General features: G+C 42.4%; 1 protein-coding gene across 2 annotated transcripts in view; it reads right to left on the reverse strand.

Annotated features, from left to right (window-relative positions):
- ank1a (ankyrin 1, erythrocytic a) overlaps positions 1-12,265 on the reverse strand; it is an 85,476-nt gene extending 73,211 nt beyond the window's left edge. The window contains exon 1 of one of the 2 annotated variants that reach the window (XM_035165860.2): positions 11,714-12,265. In XM_035165860.2, the coding sequence (XP_035021751.1) occupies positions 11,714-11,839 (126 nt within the window). In that variant the 5' untranslated portion in view covers positions 11,840-12,265. The remainder of the gene's footprint in view (positions 1-11,713) is intronic. The other variant, XM_047341305.1, reaches the window with a different exon arrangement.
- Between the last annotated feature and the right edge of the window lie 10,136 nt (positions 12,266-22,401).

Consider the following 22,401-nt stretch of genomic DNA (forward strand, 5'->3'; position numbering starts at 1 on the left):
ACCAGGGGATCTTTCTGAAACTGTCAATCTCTCTATGATCCCTCTGACAAAACTGGATTGGAAAAAGATTGTTTTAAAAGAGGATGCAGCGCTCAAATGTGGTGACCTAATGTAAATGAGCTTCAAATGGATTTTTAGTGCAGCATGTGGTCATACAGGAAATCAAATAAGGGTGTGTGTGTGTGGGCATATATACCGTTTGTGTATAGGCAACAGTTAAAGGACAGTGTTTTTGAGGGGAGATAATTAGAGCTGGTGCTGGGCCAGCTGTCAGGGGCTACGCAGGGTCAGGGTCGTGTGTATCACTCACTCACACACACACACACACACACACACACACACACACACACACACTCGTATGAATGTTTCTGTAAGTAAAAAGATGACATTATATATAGAGACTAATATTATTAGCGGAGAATCTGACTGTGGGAGAGAGGACACACACGAGAGAGTAAACGAGATGATGTCAGTGTTAAAGATCCTCTATGTCAACACTAGGTGGCGACATCCAACTCTCCCACAAAGCAGCACTGTGCTGACTAAGGACTGGCTGAGTGAGATGTGTGTGTGTGCCCACTCTACATACATGTGTGCTTACATGTGATGGAGTGCTAGGTAGGGTTGACCTTGTGAAGCTGCTGCATACATGTGGATTCTCATACTGTACATCCTGAGCCAATACAGCCCCAGTCCTCAAGGACCGACCCCCTCCTCTTCGATCGAAACTGATATAATGTGGAGGGGAGGGGGTGGAAATGCAGCTGAAACAGTATCTGGCCAAATATCTGTTACATTCATCAAAAGATGTTTTTACAAAAGGTGGAAGTTGATGATTTCATATCTAACTCCTCAGAACTCCCATTTTGTTTTCTTTCCCTGCCAAATGAAAACATTGGGCTTGTGGAACAGTAAAAATGACTGACGCTCCATCCCCCCCCTCCTGTCTCTCTCTGTTGCTCACTTAATCTCTCTAGTTTCTCTCTCTCGCTCTTTCGCTCGCTAAATGTGGATCCATAACGTTTGGTGCTGAGAGAGAAACGAGGGAGGTGTTAAGAATTGAAGGCATGATCTTGCAGTGTTGCAATGTGCTGCAAGTAACTGCGGCAGCGAGAGAGGGGGGGGGTGGGTGGTCGGGTAGGAGTTCTGGTCTATATTAAAGCAGCAGAATTGATTATCGGACGAATGGAGGAATGTACGCAGGGAGAGGGAAAGGGAGAGGGAGGAAGGGGTTGGGCACCTGGCTCCGCATCGAGAAAAATCTCTGGGGTCAGCCAATTAAAGGCTGGGTGACACCACTATCCTCTAAGCTATAGCTAGTAAATCCTGCGCCACAAGACAAGCCACGTGCCTCTGTTCAATGAACGTGTGAGCTCATACTCAGACACACGGGGAATTGTAAAGACACACACACAGAAGAAAATGTAATTACACTGTGAGACTGGCGATTTTTAAAACAGGGACAGTTTAGGGTTTAAGTACCAGGGTCACCTGCTTTAATGGCAAAGAGGTAAATGGTCGTATGCTGCATCGTGGCTGTATTCAGTCAAAACTACTACACACCTACTACTACTATACTATACACACACACACACACATCTGCCCACACGCAGTCATGTAAGAAGAACATTTTGGTTTTATCTTTTTTAGGTCTTGAGATCCACATCTCTTTCTGCCTCCACAACAACGGACAACACGTATTGTGCTGTTATGCATTTTATTTGTAGTAGTCCGAAGTGAAATAAGAATTGCCCATGTTGCTCAATAACAGACTGTGTTTTTAAATCAAATAATTTAACTAATTTCTATCAAATAAATATTTCCTCAGTGACAAATATACAATTTTAAAAAATACAATAATCAGCTTTGATTATCCAAACTGTGCAAGGTGCAATTATACTATGTGCAACATAGCTGAGTGCATACACATTTATAGTATGTTTTTATAATTATTTATTAAACTATAACGTGACTGCTTCTCTTTATGTATGTATCACCGGGACACTTTTCATTGTACACTGTGCAGTGACATTTCAAGGTATTGAATTGAATATGATCAAAAGCTTCAGAATGACTGCTGAGTGGACCTTGTGATGTTTTGGGATATTTATCTGGATTATCCAGAATATCGTTTATAGAAATAAATGTAGTTTTCGATGTTGAGAGCATCACAAATTAATTTCTATTTACCTCCATTGTACTTAAGCCGAGCTCTGAGTGGTGTTGTACTTATGTTGTTTAAACAAATCATTACCAAGTTGAGACTCAGAAACAACTGACACTGAAGTCTACAGAAGGAAAATATAAGAATTTTTAAAAGCATGGTAATATTCCAGCCCAGGTATGTCAACAGCAACGTTTACACAAGATGTGGCGTGTTGATCAGAGGAACGGATGAATGACTGAAGGCTTTAATATGTCCGGTGCCATGTTTTTTATCCTCTGATCAACATTTCATTGGCCGCCTTCCCGGAGAGCCGAGCATCTCGTCCTGGGTGGGATGAGAAGTGAAGAGGATCAAATCAAAGTGACACCACCTCTGGCTCCAGGGGATTCAGATGAACGGGTTCACAAATGGCTATAAGCTTTTAATAACGGGTCCATGATGCTACGACGCTGTGATGACACTTGACACAAGGATTAGATGACTCAAGAAATCCGCACTGCACTAAGTGTGATTTGTCATGAGGGATAACAGAGAGCAACTCAGAGGCACAGACGAAGGCCAAACTAGGACTCTGCGATATAACTTTATCAATAATTATTGTTATATAATTGACATCAATAGCAATACATTTAAAGTCCACTATTTATCAATATAATGCTTCTGGATTGTAAGTGCAGTGAAGAGGAATAACAGATAATTTTTTTATCTTAAGATTTCTGGCCATATCGCCCAGGCTTTAATTCAATATTATCATCTGTAAAGGACTGTTCCGATCTGAATCTCCTATTCAAAAGCTCCAGTAAACGGGTGCAACATATATACACACGCATTTCTGGACACCACTTTGAACTATGCAGGTTTAATTCAGTCAGGAAATTCCGACCCCAATCATGAACTCAATCTTCTCCAGCCCATCGCATTAAACGAATCAGACGTTCTCTCTATTGTCCGTACTCGGAGAACTGGAACTGAGAGTTACAGTCGGGAAGGCACTGTGCTGCAGGATTGTTCTACTGTAATGCTGGGTTTGGAACTGAATTATTCCCCTTCCCTCCGGTAGACACAAAAGAAAAGAAATCATGGCATCAATCAGGTAAATAAGACACCCGTCACCCAATACAAATGGGAAGGGTGCAGAGTCCCCCTGGGGTCACTCACTCTCTCCTGATATTGCAGTGCTTTTTGACGTCACTCTCCTCTTCTCTGGCTCTACCCCTGGGCTACATTCCTTAAGCCTGTGCAATCATCCTCACACCAAACACTCTCATACAATCACTGACACACACACACACACACACACATGCAGTCCTACTTAAATACTCGCTCAACACACAGACACACACATTTGCAAAAATATAGAATTGCACCTGAAGAGCAAAGGTTGCCCACCGAAGAAAACAGAACTTAAGATTTATGCTTAACATTAGATACGTTTACGAAAACGGACACTTCCTTCTGTCCATACTTCATTTCCTGTATGTCTTCTAAACTATTACGGATATGGGCGAAACAGACAAAATGGAGCAGTACCACCAGGAATCCAGAGGGGGCAGTGTAGCCGACAGTTTAGGCAAGATGACCATATTACACACGGTGGAAATGTGATCAATGTCACATTTTTTGAGACAAGACTTTGCAAGCTGGTGAGAAACTACAGGCATCGATATGATTTGACTTTGCCCGCGGACACTTTTTCCTCTTTCAGGTTATCACAACCTCCTCCACCGACGCCATGTTTACTGTTATCAGAAACTCTCGACTCTGCGCTGCCCTCTAGAGGATGTTTTGTTTAACAACCATGCCAAAGTAAAGGACCTGTGGAAGTATGCGTTTGATATGGACATGTCTCTTTTCGTAGCATTGATGAGCCTTAAGAGTGTTCCACCATGCAAACAACACTGTGAGACTGAACTTGTGCTACATCCACACTCCTACAATTTCATTCCAAAATGCATCCACTCTGCTTCGGATACACATGGTGTCCACATTACTCCCTTTTTGACTGAGGAAACATTTATTTTATAGAAATTAGTAACAATTATTATAGTTTGAAGCATGGTCTGTTATTGAGCATTAAATGTTCAACTAGTCTGGACCGTCTGACTGACTGGTACTGCCATACCCAGAACCATGCAGCTGTAGCAGGCTCAGAAAAACAGCAAAGGTCTTTGCAAGCATGAATGAAAAGAAAACATATGACAGTGACAAATTCATAAGGTCAGTAAAAGTAATTTTATATTTCATTTTACTGTAGCAAATCAATATTTTAATTGGTAGGCTACACAACGATCGTATGGACCAGTGGGGGGGGGGGGGTGCTGCAGAGTCCAATGATATCAAGGCAGGACTCCGAGTACCTGGACATCAAACCGCACCAAGCCCCCCCATCCCACCTTCACTGTATGTCCTCTCCTCTCTCATCAGCCATAAGACTCTTTAAGGGAAAGAGCTCAGGTTGGGGGACGGACACCAAAAGCCATCCTTCTCTCACAACAAGCTGTCCAGCAATGACCTATCAAATTCCTCTAGGAAGGTATCGCCTCGTTCTTTCTCATTTTCTTTCACTCTGTCTCTCTCTCTCCCCCCCTCTCTCTCTTTTCTCTCTTATTTGGGCATGATGAGGATCCATTTCAATAAGCCTGATCTCTCAATTCTTGTTTCAGGGAGTTACGTAACAGCTGCACTATCAGAATAACAATTGGGAGGAGAGATTAGCACAAGCAGCCAAGGAGAGAGACGGAGGAGGATGATGAAGCGAGGGAGGGAGGGAGGCACTGGGAGGAAAATCTGAGGAAGCCCCTCTCAATGTGACACATCATTTCATGTGCCGTTTTAACCGTGCAGTGGAGGGACCGGCTCAGACAGATGCTGCTACTGTCACGGTCTTCCTTTTTTTTGGGAGGTTTTCACAAACCTGTCTCGGAGATGAATGCTTTGCTTGAAGCACTGCAGTCCTACGTGTCGGTTCAGCTTCATTTACAATCACCGTCTCTGTCTCGCAGGCTTACGAGCAGAAGCAAAACAATGGATCTTTCTTTCATTACAGATACATTAGCAGAAAATAAGCGGGCGCGTGTGTTTAGAGCAAAGGAAGAATGAATCACCACGTCTTCATCACAATGTAAAAATATCCTCAGGCTTTGGAGTTTTGGGGGAAGCCGAACCCCCGCAGAGAAGGAGTGTCTGCTGGATGCTTGTTGCTATGCTGCTTGTTTATTTCATTGCTTTTTATATCTTAACAAATTATGGACTTTTCCTCTCAAATCCTAAATGGGTGGGGTATCTGCTCTGAAAAAAAATATCACTCAGTCTCTGCTCGCTCATAAATAAATGCTGTTGCCCTGGTAAATGGAGGAGAGAAAGGTGGGGGTTGGCGGACTGGCCTCACGTGCACCTTCCATTCCCATTTTAATTACAGGAGATGCAGCTCCCGGCCAACCTGCCCCAGCAGCACTTACTGTAGAGCCGGGGGCCGGACTCACTGAGACTCTTTCTCAAGCTCCATCAGCATGAGTGAGTGCCTCAGCCAGGCTGCTGAGTCATCTGTCTGAGGGGTTCCACAGGGCCACCTGGGCCCATACACAAAAACACACAAATACAAACACACACACACACACACACACACACACAATCCCAACTCTCTATACCAATCTTTAACCCAAGATCTTTATGGAAGTGCTATAAAATAACATAATACAGTTGCCACATTTTGGCCTAATAAAACCCCAATTTCACAAAGGTGTGAAGTTGGGCTTACTAGTTAGACTAGCTTAGCATAAAAACACCAAATCCCATTTCTTTTGTGTAACGTGGCTTTGAAAAAGACTCAAACAATACAGACATCAATATTAGGGAGGAAAACATTTCCAATACCTAAATATATTAAACAATATCAATATAAAGCCCTATTGAGAAATTAATTAAATTGAGGCTTGATGTTTTAAAGTTAAACTATAAACCTTTTTACAAATAACTAAATAAAAAAGGGGGAAAAAATACAACAAAACTCTTTAGGTAAACATTTAAAAGTTTTCATAACAGCAATCACCTATGCAGATACAGTTATGTCCATACAAGGCTCGCATCGGCTGTTTTTTAAGGGCCAATCCATGAATTGGTCGGGCTCTTAATGTTTAGAGCATTTAGAGTTCCATCACTGAAAGTTGGTTTGGGCCATCATGCTCACACATTAATGTTTTTGAGTCAGCTCTATCCTCCATCCATCAAAACCTCATCTTACAAACACAGAGCTGAAACCAACCAAGACCAAACCTACGCTGCTGGATTTGGATGATTTGTTGACTTATTGATTGGTCAGACGAAAAGTGTAGAGTCAACACTTTTGATTATTGATTAATTGATGAAGCATTTGCATTTAAACATTTCCTCCTTTCGGCTTTTCTCCATTTTATGTCACTTTGAAATCACACAAAATTCTGGATTTTAATTGTTGCTCAGACAAAACAAGAAAAGTCAGACTTACTGAAAATCCATGTGCCAAACCCACAATTAGAAAAACAATGCAAACCTGCTGCCACTGTTTATTTATCTTGAGCGTGGAACAGAATGATAACGGCCCTTTTAAAAACTAAATATTTACATGTTGTAGCAGCCAATGATAAAACCAATCATCATCTGCCAGTGGTTTGACCTGGAGAACGGTTCATTTAAAATGCATCTCTCTGATCACAGCCAATGAGGAGGCTAACTAGTGCTGGCTCCGAATGGGCTTAATCACTGCCGCATCACCCTTAATCCACTGCACCAAACCTGAGCACACACACCGAAACACACACACACACACACACACACACAGCATCAACACCTCGACAGCACTACAGTACCAATCTGTCTCAGACATCGACACATTAGCCCCAGTGCAGGCTCCACTTCTTGTTCAGGCGGGGAGGGTAAGAGATTTTGGAGGGCAGACGGAGACGAGGCTGGAATGCTGATCCAGTGCTGCCACTTCTGCTTTATGTGAAAACGGAGATCGCACTTCTGATAGTACTTTTAACATCGCAATATTCAACGGCAGCCATATTAGCTCCACAGTTCTGCACCATGGCTGATTAATTGCCTGAGCATCTATAGGACAGTTTTTTAAGTTTTAGAAAAGATGCCTGGTGGACTGTGGTCTGCAGACAGCAGCACCGAGGGCCAGACAATAAACAGCAACAAGGGAGACATGCAGTGCATCCTGATCCCGACCTATTGTTTGACGAGTCTGAAAATCAGAGCCACAGACCGGTCAGACCTCAGCTGCCATGACAAGTCAAAAACTAATAATGATCTTCTGGCCACAGCAAATACAGACTTACATTTATTGATACCAAATTATATATATTGGGGTTCTTAAGGCCACACACCCATTCACTTCAATGGGAAAGCAGCTATAGGATTAAACATTAGTTAACTGTCAGAAAGTCAGGGTTTCAGATTTCAATTAAGTCATTTTTAAGAACAATCACCAAACATCTGATGTTTTCGGCTTCTCACAGGAGAATATTAAATTCCAGTAAAACAAAAAACTATGTCATAAGTTTTTTGTTTTACTGGAATTTAATATCCCTTGGTCACTCTGGACTCCAGTAAGTTGTGAAGGGTATTTATATTGTGCTTTGTTCTTTAATAGCCCAAATGTATTGATAGGTTTTGTTTCATAGATCAAATTATCGACTGGTTAATCAAAAAACAAACAAACAGTCAAGTTAAGTAGTAATAAAAAAGAATCCAGTTCTACATTAATATTTACTATTCATTGAAGGATAAAAACCATAATTGTAATGTGTGCAATGGGAGAAGCAGCATCTTCAGAGCCGGAACAATTTGAAGTCATTTGGGTGATTTTCAATTATTTGATCAACTAAAAATCAATATGCAACAACTTTTAAATGATTTAATATTTCTACTGAGAGAACCACTAGTAGTTCTTCTAACCCCATAGTTCCAAGCTTAGTGTGCTCTGTAACAGAAAACATAACCATTCAACCAAATGAGCAAAAGTCAAATGACACCATGGAGAAATCCATATTATTGCACAGAAAAATACAGCTCTGTACATACGTCCTGACCCGGGACTATTGGATTTGTAAAACAGCCTGGGGCCTCACCAAATAACGATCCCCTATTGTCGCACTAACACAACCGGTAACAAGAGGAAGCAGATCTCTATACGATCATAAAGAGTCAAACTGAAATAGTTTTATGGCTTTTAATATCAGCTCCCAGACATATTTAGTTTATTATTAAAGAATTGGAATTAGATATTAAACTTTGAGTTGTACGGTTTTTAATTTCTTTTCTTGAAAACTGGGAAAGGTCTTTTTTTCATCATAATGAGAAACAAAAGAGTTTGATCATATTGGCCTAGTTTTCTGTCTTTATACATTCGATTTTAAGCAGATGATTATCTTAAGAATGCACGGACAACAACGACACAAGTACAACAGAAAAAACGAAATCATGTATCCGTGGAGTGTTAATACATCTTCTTTCTTGGTAGATGTACATTTCCTGTGACCTTGGAACAATCTTTGATAAAGCAAACGATATGAGACCAACAATGGACCAAACAAATCACCACTTCATACTTCAGAGCCACTGTTGTCATTTTAACCACTTGACTCTGAAGCAGCTTCAGATGTGGACACAAACCAAAGGTGAAAATAGCTGCTGACTCTGAAAAAAAAGGTCTTTCTTCACATCCTGACAATGCTCATTTTTCAAGATGAGCCCACTCATCAATAAAAGTAATTTGAGGACAACATTATCCACTGCTCAGCATCTGTGCCGTATAATACCACTACACCATGAAGCCAATTAAACTGGCACTCTCAACCTTTGATGACGAATTGTTAGCTTTATGACTCTGGACGCTCATCAGCGGCCACTGATTCATGTCCCACAGGGATGGAAATAATCATGTAAAACACAAACCGCAGATTAAAGGGATTAAAACAATTAAGAGGATCAGCAAATCAAGAAATGTCTTCAAAAAAGACGAAATTAAAAATAATTACTGGAATATGAATCAGGCTTTTGACTCTAAAACAGCAGCTAGCATCCCCTAGAGGCCGTAATACTCATTAGACCGAAGTCAACCAGAGGAGATTAATCAGACAAAGGTTTAAGTAGCCGGCTGACCGAAAGACACAGCCATCCATTTAAGGGACTACTGCTGGGACCTGAGCAACAATAAATCAAGCACTAGAAGTTGAAATATTTGTTTGCAAAAGTAATTTGAAGATTAATAAATGAAGCCTCAGTGATTCTTCACATAACGAGAATGGCACTTAGAGACTGCATAACTCAGCTGACGCCCAACAGTCCCCTTATGAAACCACATTAAATTTTTTGATCTGCACCAAATTGCACACACTCAGAAATATCAGTGCCCTAAACATGTCTGACTTTTCTTTTTCATCAAGATCCAAGAATTATTCCCTGACAAATCTCAGAAGATATTGAAAATTGCAATGTTAAAAGTGAAAGAAATTCCTGGATCCGCAGCAAAATGTATTGGATTCTCTCTTGACCCATACCACATCCTTCCACCAAGTTCTGTGGTAAACCGTCCGGTACTTTTGGTGTAATGCTGCCAACTCACAGACAGACAAACCTCCTCAGCAGAGGTAATAACACAAAACACATCAGATGTACACAATGAATGATTGAAATGCCTCCAGTGAACATGGGAAATGAAGCTTAAATAACAACAGCCTGGTTTCCCTGTGACCAATCACAAAACTGATGAGTTTATGAATGTGTGTTTGAGAAAAATGTATAGTTTGTTAAAACAATAAATGTGGCTGTCGTAGAAGGTGGACCTGGACAACACTACGAGAATGAAGACAGGCCGATACACCAGACATGGGATGGAGGAACTAGCTAAAATCAGGTTAACCAGTTATGAATTACAGTGTGTAGAATTTGTATTTTGTAGCTGCAGGCACCGCAGAGGAAACAAAGAGGGCACCAGAGAGATAAAGACGAGAGAATCCCCCCTGTATTAACATCTGCTCCAGAAACCAGGAATGGCTGTAAGCCGGTGTTTAAAAAAAAGGAGAGGGGTTGGGAGGGGGGGGAGCTGGAGGGGAGTCAGGAAGCTTATTTGAAAGACTTAAGCTGCATGGTTACGTAAGTGATATGGGATCCTCTGAAACCACACACTTCCAGTCTAAGTTGCCGCGCAAGTACCCTCCCCAGAAATCTCATCCCCTGCCTCGTCCATACTGTTAGGAGCTGCAGGTCTTCCCCCACTCAATTATGATCTTGCACATTTTACACACAGGCATCTATGTACTGGTTTTGATTCAAGCTAAAATGTAACATTGAGTAAAAATATGGAGAAATGTAAACTCAGGAGTTGTCAGTCATCACAGAGACTGGAAGCATGTAGGTGAATGTGTTGAAAGGAGTCTGACACGCCAAAACAAAACAAAAATGAGCCGAGGAGAAAATCCCTGCTGAGCGACAACCACCCGGGTACATCTGAGTCATACCACCTTTCCACCTCCTCCTCTTTCTCTCCTCTCTTTGATTTTTGCTCCAACACACCTTCTGACCTTCTTACTCCATTTTGTACAAGTACAACAGATAAAGAAAAATCTAATCCCTGCACCAGCCCTCTCTGTCCTGCCTCTGCTCTCCGGTGGAAGTGGAAGTGGTACTGTGTGCGTCTGTCCATAACAGTGTCTCCACTGCATCAGCATCAGATTGGTTTACAGCCAGCCTGGCACAGCGCAGCCTCACAGGGCGACTGGACTCGTGCTCGCTTGCTGAGGACCAATTTGCCGCCAATACACAACAGCACAATCTGCAGATGACTCATTGTCATTAATGAGTTGGAGTGAAATGCGACAAGCAGGGCCAAAAGGGATAAAGTAGACTTGATGACAACGTCCCCGCAGTCTGTGACTGGCGGAACAGAGATTTATTGTTTACAACCAGTCGCTCCAGCACAGCTCAGCTCTGCCTGGGACTGGTCAGACAGAGAGAGGGCTGCAGGTGCTGCTCTGCGGTCATTACAATGCCACGCAGAGGCAAAAAAGCTCACCGTTCCTCGTGGAAGATTACTGCTGTGGTGAAAATTTATATCGCTTGACACGATACCGCAGAGTGAAAACAAAGAGAGAGAGAGAGGAGACGAGACAGAGACAGAGATGTGAGGAGGGACAGAGACACGGTGAGAGGTAAAGTACAACGCTGCCTTATCAGACGACTCGGACAGGACAGTCAATAAAGCAGGTACAAAGCAGTCGAGGGGGAGAAGGAGAGCATGCAGTGTGTTGTACCGTCTCCCTGTGTTCTGTATGTGCGGGACATACATGTGTGCAGGGAGACTGTGAGTACACACAGTGGAAACACGCTCAAGACTGGGCTTTCCATGTGTGCCGCCAAACCCCCTGACCACAGCTTAGCATGACAGAGAAAGACCAGAAGGGAGGGGGGGCATCTCAACCGTCCTGCCCCCCCCAACCCATCCCCCCAAATCACCTTACCCACACCCCTGACTGTACCCCACCTGTGAAAGGGTCCCAGTACCTTGCGCTTTTTATCCCGCGAGCGACTCCTCTTTTTAAACCTCTCCTCCTCCTTCTCTTTGCGCTCCTGCTCTAGCTGGGCTTCTAAATCCTTGTTCTTGCGGAGATGTTTGGCCGCCTGTGCCATGGCGCTGGTGGCGGCGTGGGTCGGGCCGGCGTCGTTGTTGGCGTGTGCAGATCCTGAACGGCGGTGGGACTGCGGGGGGCTACCTGGTTCGGGCCAACAGTAGCGCTGCCGCTGCCGCTGCTGCTGCCTCTGCCGTGTGTTCCTGCGGAGTCTGCGAGCGTGCTCAACCTCTGCCTCCTACTCCTCCTCCTCCTCTTCAGCAGTGCAGTCACACACACATCGGCAGTCCTCAGCCGTCTGCTGTGGGATGCTACTGCAGCGCAACTCTCTCTCTCCCTCTCTCTCTCTCTCCCCCATGCTCACACAGGCTCCCTCTCTCCATCGCTCATGTACACTTCGCTCAGTTACTGCTCTCCACTCTGGTCTCCCTCCCTCCTCCTCCTCCTGTGCGGAAGAAAATGGATAAACAACCCAACAAACAGGTTTCCCTTCTTATTCTTAAGTTGTTTCTCCTCTTTACATCACCCTCCTCTCCACTGCTTTAAAAAGCCGAAAATCTGCATCCAGCCCCCTGCCTCCCCATCAACAAAAATTAAAAAGGAATGAACTGACAGTGAGTTGAGGAATAGCCCGAGCAGCTTTAAATCAAAGTCAGCTCTCCATCCTCACATTCTATTGATTTTGTTTCGTTTTCCTGTATTTAATTTCTCAGTATCTCACATCCCTGCTGCGTGTCCATCTGTGGAGGATCTCTAGGCTGCACAGGGAACCCGACATCACCACAGCCAATCACGCCATCTCACACACATGCACATACACACACGCACGAGAGGAAATAAAAAAAAATCTAAAACATGCATGAGGGAAAAAAATAAAACAATACTGCCTCTTACTCGTTTACTCTCTCTCCCTCTCTCTCCCTCCTCCCTTTTTACTGTTCAGGCGCTGCAGCACACAGGATTGGTACCCGTGCAAGGATGTTGGTGCAGTGTGCTGGTGTATATTAGAGTGAGGCTGTGAGCAATAAGGCTGGTCCACAGCACTCCCTGAACATCTATTATAAAGTGTGATAGAGTAACGTCAACAAAAGCTTTGCTTAATTGACTTCTTCTGGTTTGGTCCCTTCCGTTCCTTCATCTCTCCTTACAGCTGTGGATACAATAAAAATACAACGGATGCTATAAACATAAATGTATGAATGATTTGTATGTCTTGTGCTCATGTACTCTATGGATGATCTATAATAAGGGAGATGCTGATGGAGCTGGCACCTGTTTACTGGTATTTCTCTCCTGTATACTCACTCTCTTTCCCTCTCTCTCCTCCCCTCCCTCCCTCTCTCTCTCCTCCTCCCTGCAATGCTGCTGACGCAGGCAAAAAAGATCCTGTAACATCTCTCTTTGCTTGGCTCACTATACATCACACGTACAGTTCACACCGAGACTCAAACATACACATACAGATATAGTCCACACGCATGGCCGGTCTTACACACACACACAAACACTCACACACATATACACACACAGCGACAGTTGTTGAATAGCTTAATTTGTGCCTCATTTTTCATCCATTAGTTATTTCAGATGGCCAATTTACGAAACGTGCAAGAACAGGCAGCGTATTATCAGAATCTGTAAAGTCGTTTCTGACAGTTATGTTGGACAAATTTTGATATTGAACCCAATTTGAATGAAAAAATGCAATTAGATGAATTCTAGGCTTTTTTATTTATTATTTAATATGAAAAAAAAACACCACCAAATTATTATTTCCATCTTTTGAGCTATATCCTCATTTCCATCATCATCTGCCGCGGCTTTATGTCCATATCGCTGTATGTCTGTCCGTCTCTCTCCGTTTCTCCTGGCGAGAATTCCCTTCATCTGATGGCAACCCTTTTCTGTCTGTGCTGCATCATAATGAATAGGACTGGTGATACTGCCGTCTGTCTGCAACGTTACTGCAAAAAATCCCTTGCTCATGTGGCCCCAGCTATGACACAAACAAACACAAATACTGATGGGCTGACAGCTTTGTGGCAAGAGATCCATCACAATATCGAGCTCCTGGGGAATGTGCCTGAATGAATCACCAGCGGTACTGACTGCACTGGTAATAAGGAGGCTTTTTGCTTAGCCAACTGCATTGGTCTTGTTAAGATACACTCTTGCTGAGCTAATGGAGGGGGGTAGTTATACAATGGATTTTAACACAGCCAGTGGGACCACTTATTGTAGCAAGATCATCTGGGGCTGAGCCTGGAGAGACCCTGTGGGGAGAGGACGTCCCACCACCTTCACATCACTGACAAACCTACAGATTCACCGGCGGTTCAAGTAAAGAGACATTTTACCAGAACAACAAGGTTCAAACACCTGTAAGACATGAGTTTACTTGGAAGAAGTATTCACAGTATCAGTACGTAACTGTTACCATGTATTTGTGATGTAACTTCTGTTGTATTGTGATGCTTCTTACTGCTCCATACCCATTTAATGAAAGCCAGTGGCTGGTAAAACGATGTGAAAACATTTGTTTTGGTTTGGAAAAGGAGAGCAGCCACAAAAAGTTTACCAAAACTATTTCAACTAGAATGGCACACAGTAGAGCAAGGCTCAACAGTTCCGTCACCAAGTTACTCAAAATCATAGATATCAGTCCTCTAAATGTGCCCGATTCCATTTATCAACATCCATGAATTATTCTCTGCGAAAATGGTGAAATGTTGAAAAATGCCCCAATCTCACAATGTTAAAGAAAGTGGGGAAAAAAATCTGCCCCTAGATCTGCCCCCTGATTTCTATCAGCAACTAAATTTGACAGGGGTCGTCCCTGACCCATACCACATCCTTCCAGTTTCGTGGAAAACCGAGCCTCAGTTTTTGTACAATCCTGCTAACTAACAAATAAACAAACTTACCGCCGGTTACGGGTGAAAACAAGAATGTCCTTGGCAGAGGTACATAATGTAAGTAACTTTAAAATAGCGATATCACACCAGAAGATGAACCAACCAATGACTCAGGTATATTTAACTTGTTAGACTATAGTTTAACTGGACAAATGTGTAAGAAGTTAGTTAAAACTGGAGACTTTGGAAATCACTAATTTAGTCGCTGATCTGTTTCATCTGATTGCAAAATTCAAAGAAGAGATTGATTCCTCTCAATGTCCATTTTGACTCATTTCACTAATCCCCCCCCAAAAAATCGCATTATAACTAATGTATTACTAATTTATGAGCATCTATCTTTGTGCAACGTGCCTTCGACACCATTAGAGATCTGAATGTAAACAGTAATCACATTTGTTTTGTTGCAACAGGCCTCAAACTAATATTTTGGATGTTAGAATTTCCATTTTATGGGTCTATTACTGTGACATTACATCAACTATATAGGTTTACTGCTTTGAGGACTTCTTAATGAACATCTTCAACACAATTAGAACATCTATAACTCCATGACAAGCAAGCAAACAACATCTGCTAATTAGGATCATGTGATATCATATGATCAAGCTCCAAAGATTATTTGTGAGCACTGTGTGTATGTAGAGTAGAACTCAAATGGTGGCAATAGTCCTGCACGTTTTTGCGATAGCAAGTGAAAACACTGGAATCATCGCTAAAGACCACATGTAAGTCTGTTTTTGTGATTCAGAGTGCACCCAGTGTCCTGTATATAGACGGACCCTGGGGTGGTCCTGCCTGGGACACAAAAGGGACAGGTTGTGTGGACCTGAGGAGAGAAAGAAACACACTGCTACTGACGGAGCTCTCTTTAGCATAACAGCCAGCACATTAACCGCTCCGCTGCCCCTCTAAAAACAGTGGAGAGGACACGAAAGCGCGCGCGCGCGCACACACACACACACACACACACACACACACACACACACACACACACACACACACACACACACACACACACACACACACACACACACACACACACACACACACACTGAATAGAGGCAGAGACCTTCAACACTTGGAAGCATAACCACACTATCAAATCGAAAGCCTCAGGATAGCATCACAGTCACTCAAGTCTTGTAAGTGCAGCCGGAATCTGTGAGATGTCTCGGACTGAAACTTAAAGTGAAACATGCTGGTTTCAATTATCCAATTCCAAAAATCTCTGTATGTGGCTGGCATATTTCCGGAATTGTTCATCCTATCGGCTTCACACTTGGCCCAAGTAGTGCAGTAGTGTAATTTGTATACAATATGCGTTCAATATTTATAAACTTTCAATAAACGGACCACCAGTGCTCTGTGGCAGCTTCGGCTGGGACTCAAACAAATGGCGTTGCCGATCATGACGTGCGACATCGACAACTGATTCTGAACAGGTGAACAGCTCTTTGTGCAGCAGCAGTGGTGCAGATTCAGAGTTCTGTAAATTGAGACCTGCATTCACTCTTTAGCTGCTCACTAACTACTGGTCACTTTTACAGAGAGAAAGATGCAACGAGCATCACCCCAGGTCAAACAGCCCATTCCAAACATGCATGTTTAGAACCGACACAGCACTAGTGTCTTGAAATGTCACATCCTGCACGTCTATTGTGTTTTAACGGGTGAGGAGTTACAGGACATTTCCAGTCATTCATAAAGGCAAATATTGGTTTTACACCTCATTTACACCCACACTACAGGTGACACTCCTGGGACAATATTCTCATTCCCATCTCTAATTTAGTCATTCGCCTCATCGGGGACACATCACATGGGCGCACAGGTCTGGAGAATATCCAAAACACAAACACTTCGTTAAACAGAGTTAGTCATAATGACAGGAAAGCTAATAATGCACCTTATTGCTTTGCATCAATGGCATTCACACACCAGCAGCAGCAGCAGTGGCTCATGCACTGATACAGCCAACAGGAGCTCATATTGAATAACTTCAGCAGCTCTAATACAGTGAGTCTCCAGTGTGTAAGCTGGCACACGTCCACAGTCTAAAGTGAGATACAGTATTCTGCAGGCCTGTGTCATCCTCTGCACCATCAACTGGGGCTCACAGCAGTGATTTCAGCAGCAGCGTTAGTTAGTGTCAGCCAAAATGAGATGATGGGTTGAAGGAAAACATTTGGCTCCATTTGTGCCACTACAGTGTGGATAAATACTGTGAACCATCAAGTGGAGTTCAGAGGATAATAATACTGCCCTTATAACCACGTGAAACAGATTATGGTCGGTCGTCACAGAAGATCAATTGGAAAGGCAAGAAATGCCGAGCAGGGAAAAACAGAGGTCAGACAGCACCCTCTATTGATGAGTAGGATATACTGCGACAAACAAGTATGGGAACATAGGATGCATGGGGGTCTACAGTCAAACACGAAAGGTCTTGGTAATAACCTGTGAGTGGAATTAGCTCATTCAGAAGCTTTTGGTCATGAACAACCAGCTTAAGGACAAAAAGACATTACTCTTCAAACACAGAAGGTTAAAGCTGAGACAACAAGTGTGACAGGATCAGGATAGATAGAGACTAATACTAGCTCCTTTGACATCAAGTTTCTCCTTTATTTTGCCTGTTAAAAAAGGTACAAACATGGACAAGGGGTGGGGGTTGTTCTGTCTTAAGGCCGGCAACAGAGGTAGTCAGAGCCGAATGAATGCCTTTATAAAAGCGAGAGCAGTCACGGCAGGACAGACATGTTAGATGCAGTCATGTTACACGTGACGTTGATTCCAGAGCATGCTTTGTAAGATCACACCTTTAGGTCGGCCTGTTCGGATCAATGCAAACAACTGAAGCAGACATAAAAATGTGTCTTCTTACAGGCACAAATTTGATTGATGTCTGAATAAAAAGGGCATATTCATAGCGCCCCCCCTAGGTAACTCTCACAGCATTTGAAGTGAGCGTACAGACAGTAAAGCTCCAACTGCACTGCAGCACAGAGCTGCTCTGATAAGAACACACCGCTCATATATCATCACAGGCCCAAATGGACAGGATGAAACTAATAGAGAACATAAGCTCTGATATCAATATTATCATTAGGGCTGAAACTATGTTTAATGTTATTTATAAAAGGCAATAAAAACTGAGATTCACAGGTTCCAGCTTATCACATGATCAGATTTGTAGCCTATAATTGGTTAAATGGTATAAATGGAACATTTGAGTTTCAGACTGTTTGTCAGACAGAGTAGAAAAAGAACTGGGCTACAGGAAATTTATGGGATGGTTTTTTATGAGTATCTTTGATCTCTGGCACCGAGTGATTTATATTCCCTCACCAAAGTAGTGCATGCTACTTATGTGTTGTCTTCTGCTGCTGTAACATTGCAAATTTCCCCATTGCGGGACTAATAAAGGACTTCTTATATTATCTTATCTTATCAGCCAATGCCCAACAATTCCTTTAAGAAACCACATTTAAATTGACTAGATCTGAATTTGTATTTGTATCTGACGGTGGAAAACAATTCCTTGATCCACCCCCTGATCCAGATCTACACCAATATTTAATATGTTCCTTCCTGACCCAGACAGAACCCTCCAAGTTATGTGTTAATCCTTCCTGGAGGTTTTGCTTATGAGCAAACAGACAGAGGTAAAAAATAAAACCTTCAGTTACCCCGAAGGTAACTAAACAATTAATCAAAAACTTGAAAATGCGTTGAATGCAATGTAATGTATAGATAAAACTAAAAGTGTGTATTTCTGTTCACAAATGTCAACCCAGTCTGTCTTGATAAGCAGGACCACATCACACCAAGTTAGATAAACTACTGTTTGTTGGATGTCCACTTCAGGTAAAGTGTATTTTCAGGTGTTACTGCTGTCATTCTTCCTCTACTGACATCTGACTAGTTGTGAATAAAGGGACGACAGCACAGGTTTGGCTCTGAGACCTGAAATGCTCCTTTAGAAACCTCCCCCTCTCTCTCCCCCTCTGTGCTGGCACTGCACCACCAGAGAGAGAGCCCTGATTGGGAAAGCCATATGGCAGATAACAAACCAAGCGCAGGCTTCGTGTCCACACTGTGCCGCGGCCCAGGCACCCTGCCACCTCATCTAAAGAGCTCATCTGATTTGGCTTTGTGTTCCACGGAAGTATGTGGAACACAGCTCGGTGTAGACATGACACCAGCGCTGGTGACGGTGCACCACCACCACCACCAGCTCGCTGGTGTGAACAGCAGTTCAGCGTAGTGTCATATCTGCAGAGTCAGCAGTGAATAACACCGTCACACCAGCTGGGAATGACAATGGCTTCAGGCAGATTGATGATAACTGCTTTACAAAAGCACAACACAGCAGTGTGTATAAAAAAACTGTATTGGTTGTTAAAAATGGGCTTACCTAGTTATCATAACATTACATAACTGCAACATCTGTTTAGCCTATAAAAACAATTAATGACGCATTTCCACATCCTCCCACTATACAGAAATGACCTCAATACCTCTCATATATGAACGCTGCTATCTCGCACATTTGGAGCCTGTGCAGTTGTATTCGGGGGACGGCGCCTAATGAAGTCCCAGCGATAAACGCGCTGAACCAGTCAGTTCTAAATCATGACATTTCACCACGTTTTTTAGTGGCATCATATAAGAACCAAAGTTACTGGAAGAAAGAGCACTCGAACATAAATCATTGTGATATAAGAACTGCCTAAAGTAAAACCATCTTTGAGAAAAATGTATTCGACGTGCTTTGATTTTTTAGTTTGGCCCATGTCCCATGCTCTAACATGGAGGAGTCACTAGGCGGCGAAAAAGACGCTTTTGGCTTCACTTTCATGTCATCCATATACAGTCTGTTGATGGAACTTTAAAAACAGCTCAGAGTGAAATCCCTTGTTTTTGTAAATCATTCAGGTTCATTCAGTATACGCTGCCATCAGTGAAATACGAAAGCAGAACTGCAGGTTCAGCAACACAGGAAATACTCAGCTCTCCCAGTGTAGTCAGATGGGAACAGTGACGCTGTTTTATCTCTTACACTGTTGTCTAATATCAATACATTCCAGTCAATGAATAAAAACCTCTGGAGACAGATCTACAAAGAGACTCAGTCTGTAACACCCACAACACCTTGCTCACTCCCTGGTTCTCTCACTAAAGTCTCTGACCGACGAATGAACATTACAAAAAGGAAGGTAGAGTCCTGAGACAAATGAAGCTATAGCAAGGCAACATTTATCCAGTTCTCTTCTGCCATCTAGTGGTGTCACAGTGCACATGAATTCAACAGCAACCGATGACACTGAAGTGCTGAGGGATAACGTCTTCCCTCTGATTTAAACAGTCGTTGACTCATGGGTAAAATACTAAATGTGATCTGTCATGTAAACAATACTTTACTAGGCTGTTGTCTTTAAGTGGTACTGTATAAAAGAAAAGCCCTCAATTCAAACTCAAAAGCCCCATTGTTAAAAAAGAGCGGATTTATGCAATACAAAAATGTTCATAAGTGTTTCAAGATTTTTACAGTAAAAACATATTTCTGAAACTGAAATTTCCTAACTGAGCCACAAAGTCCATGGGATTTGAGGATGCAGGAATGTAATGAGGACGGTGAGAGGAGAACACGAGGGGTAAAAGATTTACTACCCGAACGCTCGGCTGGCACCGAAAGGGAAAGACAACGAGAACCTGAAGGTCGGCTGCTCAGAATCACTGCAGATTATCAGGTGGACAGGTTTATGTGTTTGAGGGATAAATCACTGTCATCAGTTCAGTGGAAAATCAAGGAGACAACTTCTGCTTTATGCAGCAAATTGGTGGGGATTTCGAGCCATTTACTAAAAATGTTTTCTTTTTTAGATTATGTCTCCACCTCTGTCCGTTTGTGGGTTGGTTTGTATGTTTAATAGAAGGATAACACAAAACCAACAGAGCTGGTTTCCTTGAAACTTGGTGGAAGGATGTGGTATAGGGTCAGGGAAGTACCCATAAACTTTTAGTGTGGATCCAGGAATTTTTTTTCCACTTTCTTTCACATTTTGATACAGGGTGTTTTTCAACATTTTCCCAGGATATGATTTATGAACCTTGATGAAAAGAATTTATGCATATTTAAGGAACTGATATCTATGAGTGTGTAAAATTGTGTGGGACTATTGAGGTTAGCAGAGGTATGCTCTCTACTGAGAGTCATAATAAAAGAGTAATACTGGAGGTATGTCTTGTAATACCCACAAACGCATTGCCAAGACACAGAAATAATATGTGTAAACTTATGTACTTTCAATATGAACTTTTCCTATGGCATAATTAACTTGCACAGATTTGAGACCAGCTTGAGACAGATAACTTGTATTTCTTGCATCTAAAAAACAAACTTAATGAGTGTTAAGTAACAGTGCTGGATGTGGCACTTAACATCAGCTACTAAATGCACCAACCATGGAGAAGTTTGTGAAACTGTCTGTAATCTGCGTAGCTAAATGCTGGTAATGTATTTTGAAAATAAAAGGAAATTGAACTAAATGTTCATGTTTTATGTCTCTGCAAGCTTTATAAATCAATGGCTCCCCGGATTGAAGGAAATAAAATGCACAAAGTAGGATTTAAACTATGTCCCACAGTCAGTTTATAAAACCACATTTAAATTCATTACATCCATATCTTTGGAGCATCTGCACCAAACTACAACAACTCCGGATCCATAAATTCTTCTGAGAAATCAACAAAAATGTGGAAAAATGTTAAAGACTATGCAATGTTAAAGAAGGAGAAAATAATTCCTGGATCTGACCTAAAAGGAATTGGGTTCTTCGGTGACCTGCACTACATCCTTCAAACAAGTTACATGGTAATCTGTCCAGAAGTCTTTAAGTAACCAGTCCAACAATCACAGACGAAAACATAACCTCCATGGTGGACGTAATAAAGAAAAACGGTCAGTAGTAATCATTTTATATTATTAATATGAAACGTAATAAAAACTTTAAGGGTTAAAACCTGCAAAAACCTAGATGATCATACAGTATATCTTGTATTTATGGATTAACGGGATTGACCTCAATTTAAAAAAAAGCCAAGATGTAACTAAGTGTGAAAGGAGGGAAGAGGGAGACTTAAGAGAAGAAAGGAAATGGAACAGGAAGTGCTGGGGAGGAGGTGGAGGAGAAGGCCGGAGGTTGTTGTCCATCCCCCTGAGTCCCATTCCCTTCCTCTCACTCCTCACTCCTCTCACTCTTCGTCTCCTCTCCTGCCCTCTCTCTTTTCCTATGTGTTTTTTTTCTTCCTTTCATATGTTCTTCCATTAACTCCTTAATGAAAGAACGATTCCATCCTCTTCTCAGCACCATTCATCTTTTCCTCACAGGTGAACAAACAAAATAAAATACTCCCCTCCATTCTCCTGAGATCACAGACACCACTTCTCTGAAACTTGTTGGTAAGAATCTGTCAATATAGCAAATTTCTGAAATATCCAATTCACTTTAAATACATTTAAAAAAGGCAAAAACAAGAACATCTGGTGTCGTTGTTTTCAAACCCAGGAGCATCAGAGTAGAGAATAGCCTCCGTGGACCGTTGGAGTAATTACTGGTTATCTTCTACAAGGTGTAACCGGAGCCAAGCAGCCAGTGTCTCCCCTCGTGACACCCAGCGACTCCTCACTTTGTCCCAATCT

The sequence above is a fragment of the Hippoglossus stenolepis genome, chromosome 9 (genome assembly GCF_022539355.2).
Source record: "Hippoglossus stenolepis isolate QCI-W04-F060 chromosome 9, HSTE1.2, whole genome shotgun sequence".
Lineage (NCBI taxonomy): Eukaryota > Metazoa > Chordata > Actinopteri > Pleuronectiformes > Pleuronectidae > Hippoglossus > Hippoglossus stenolepis.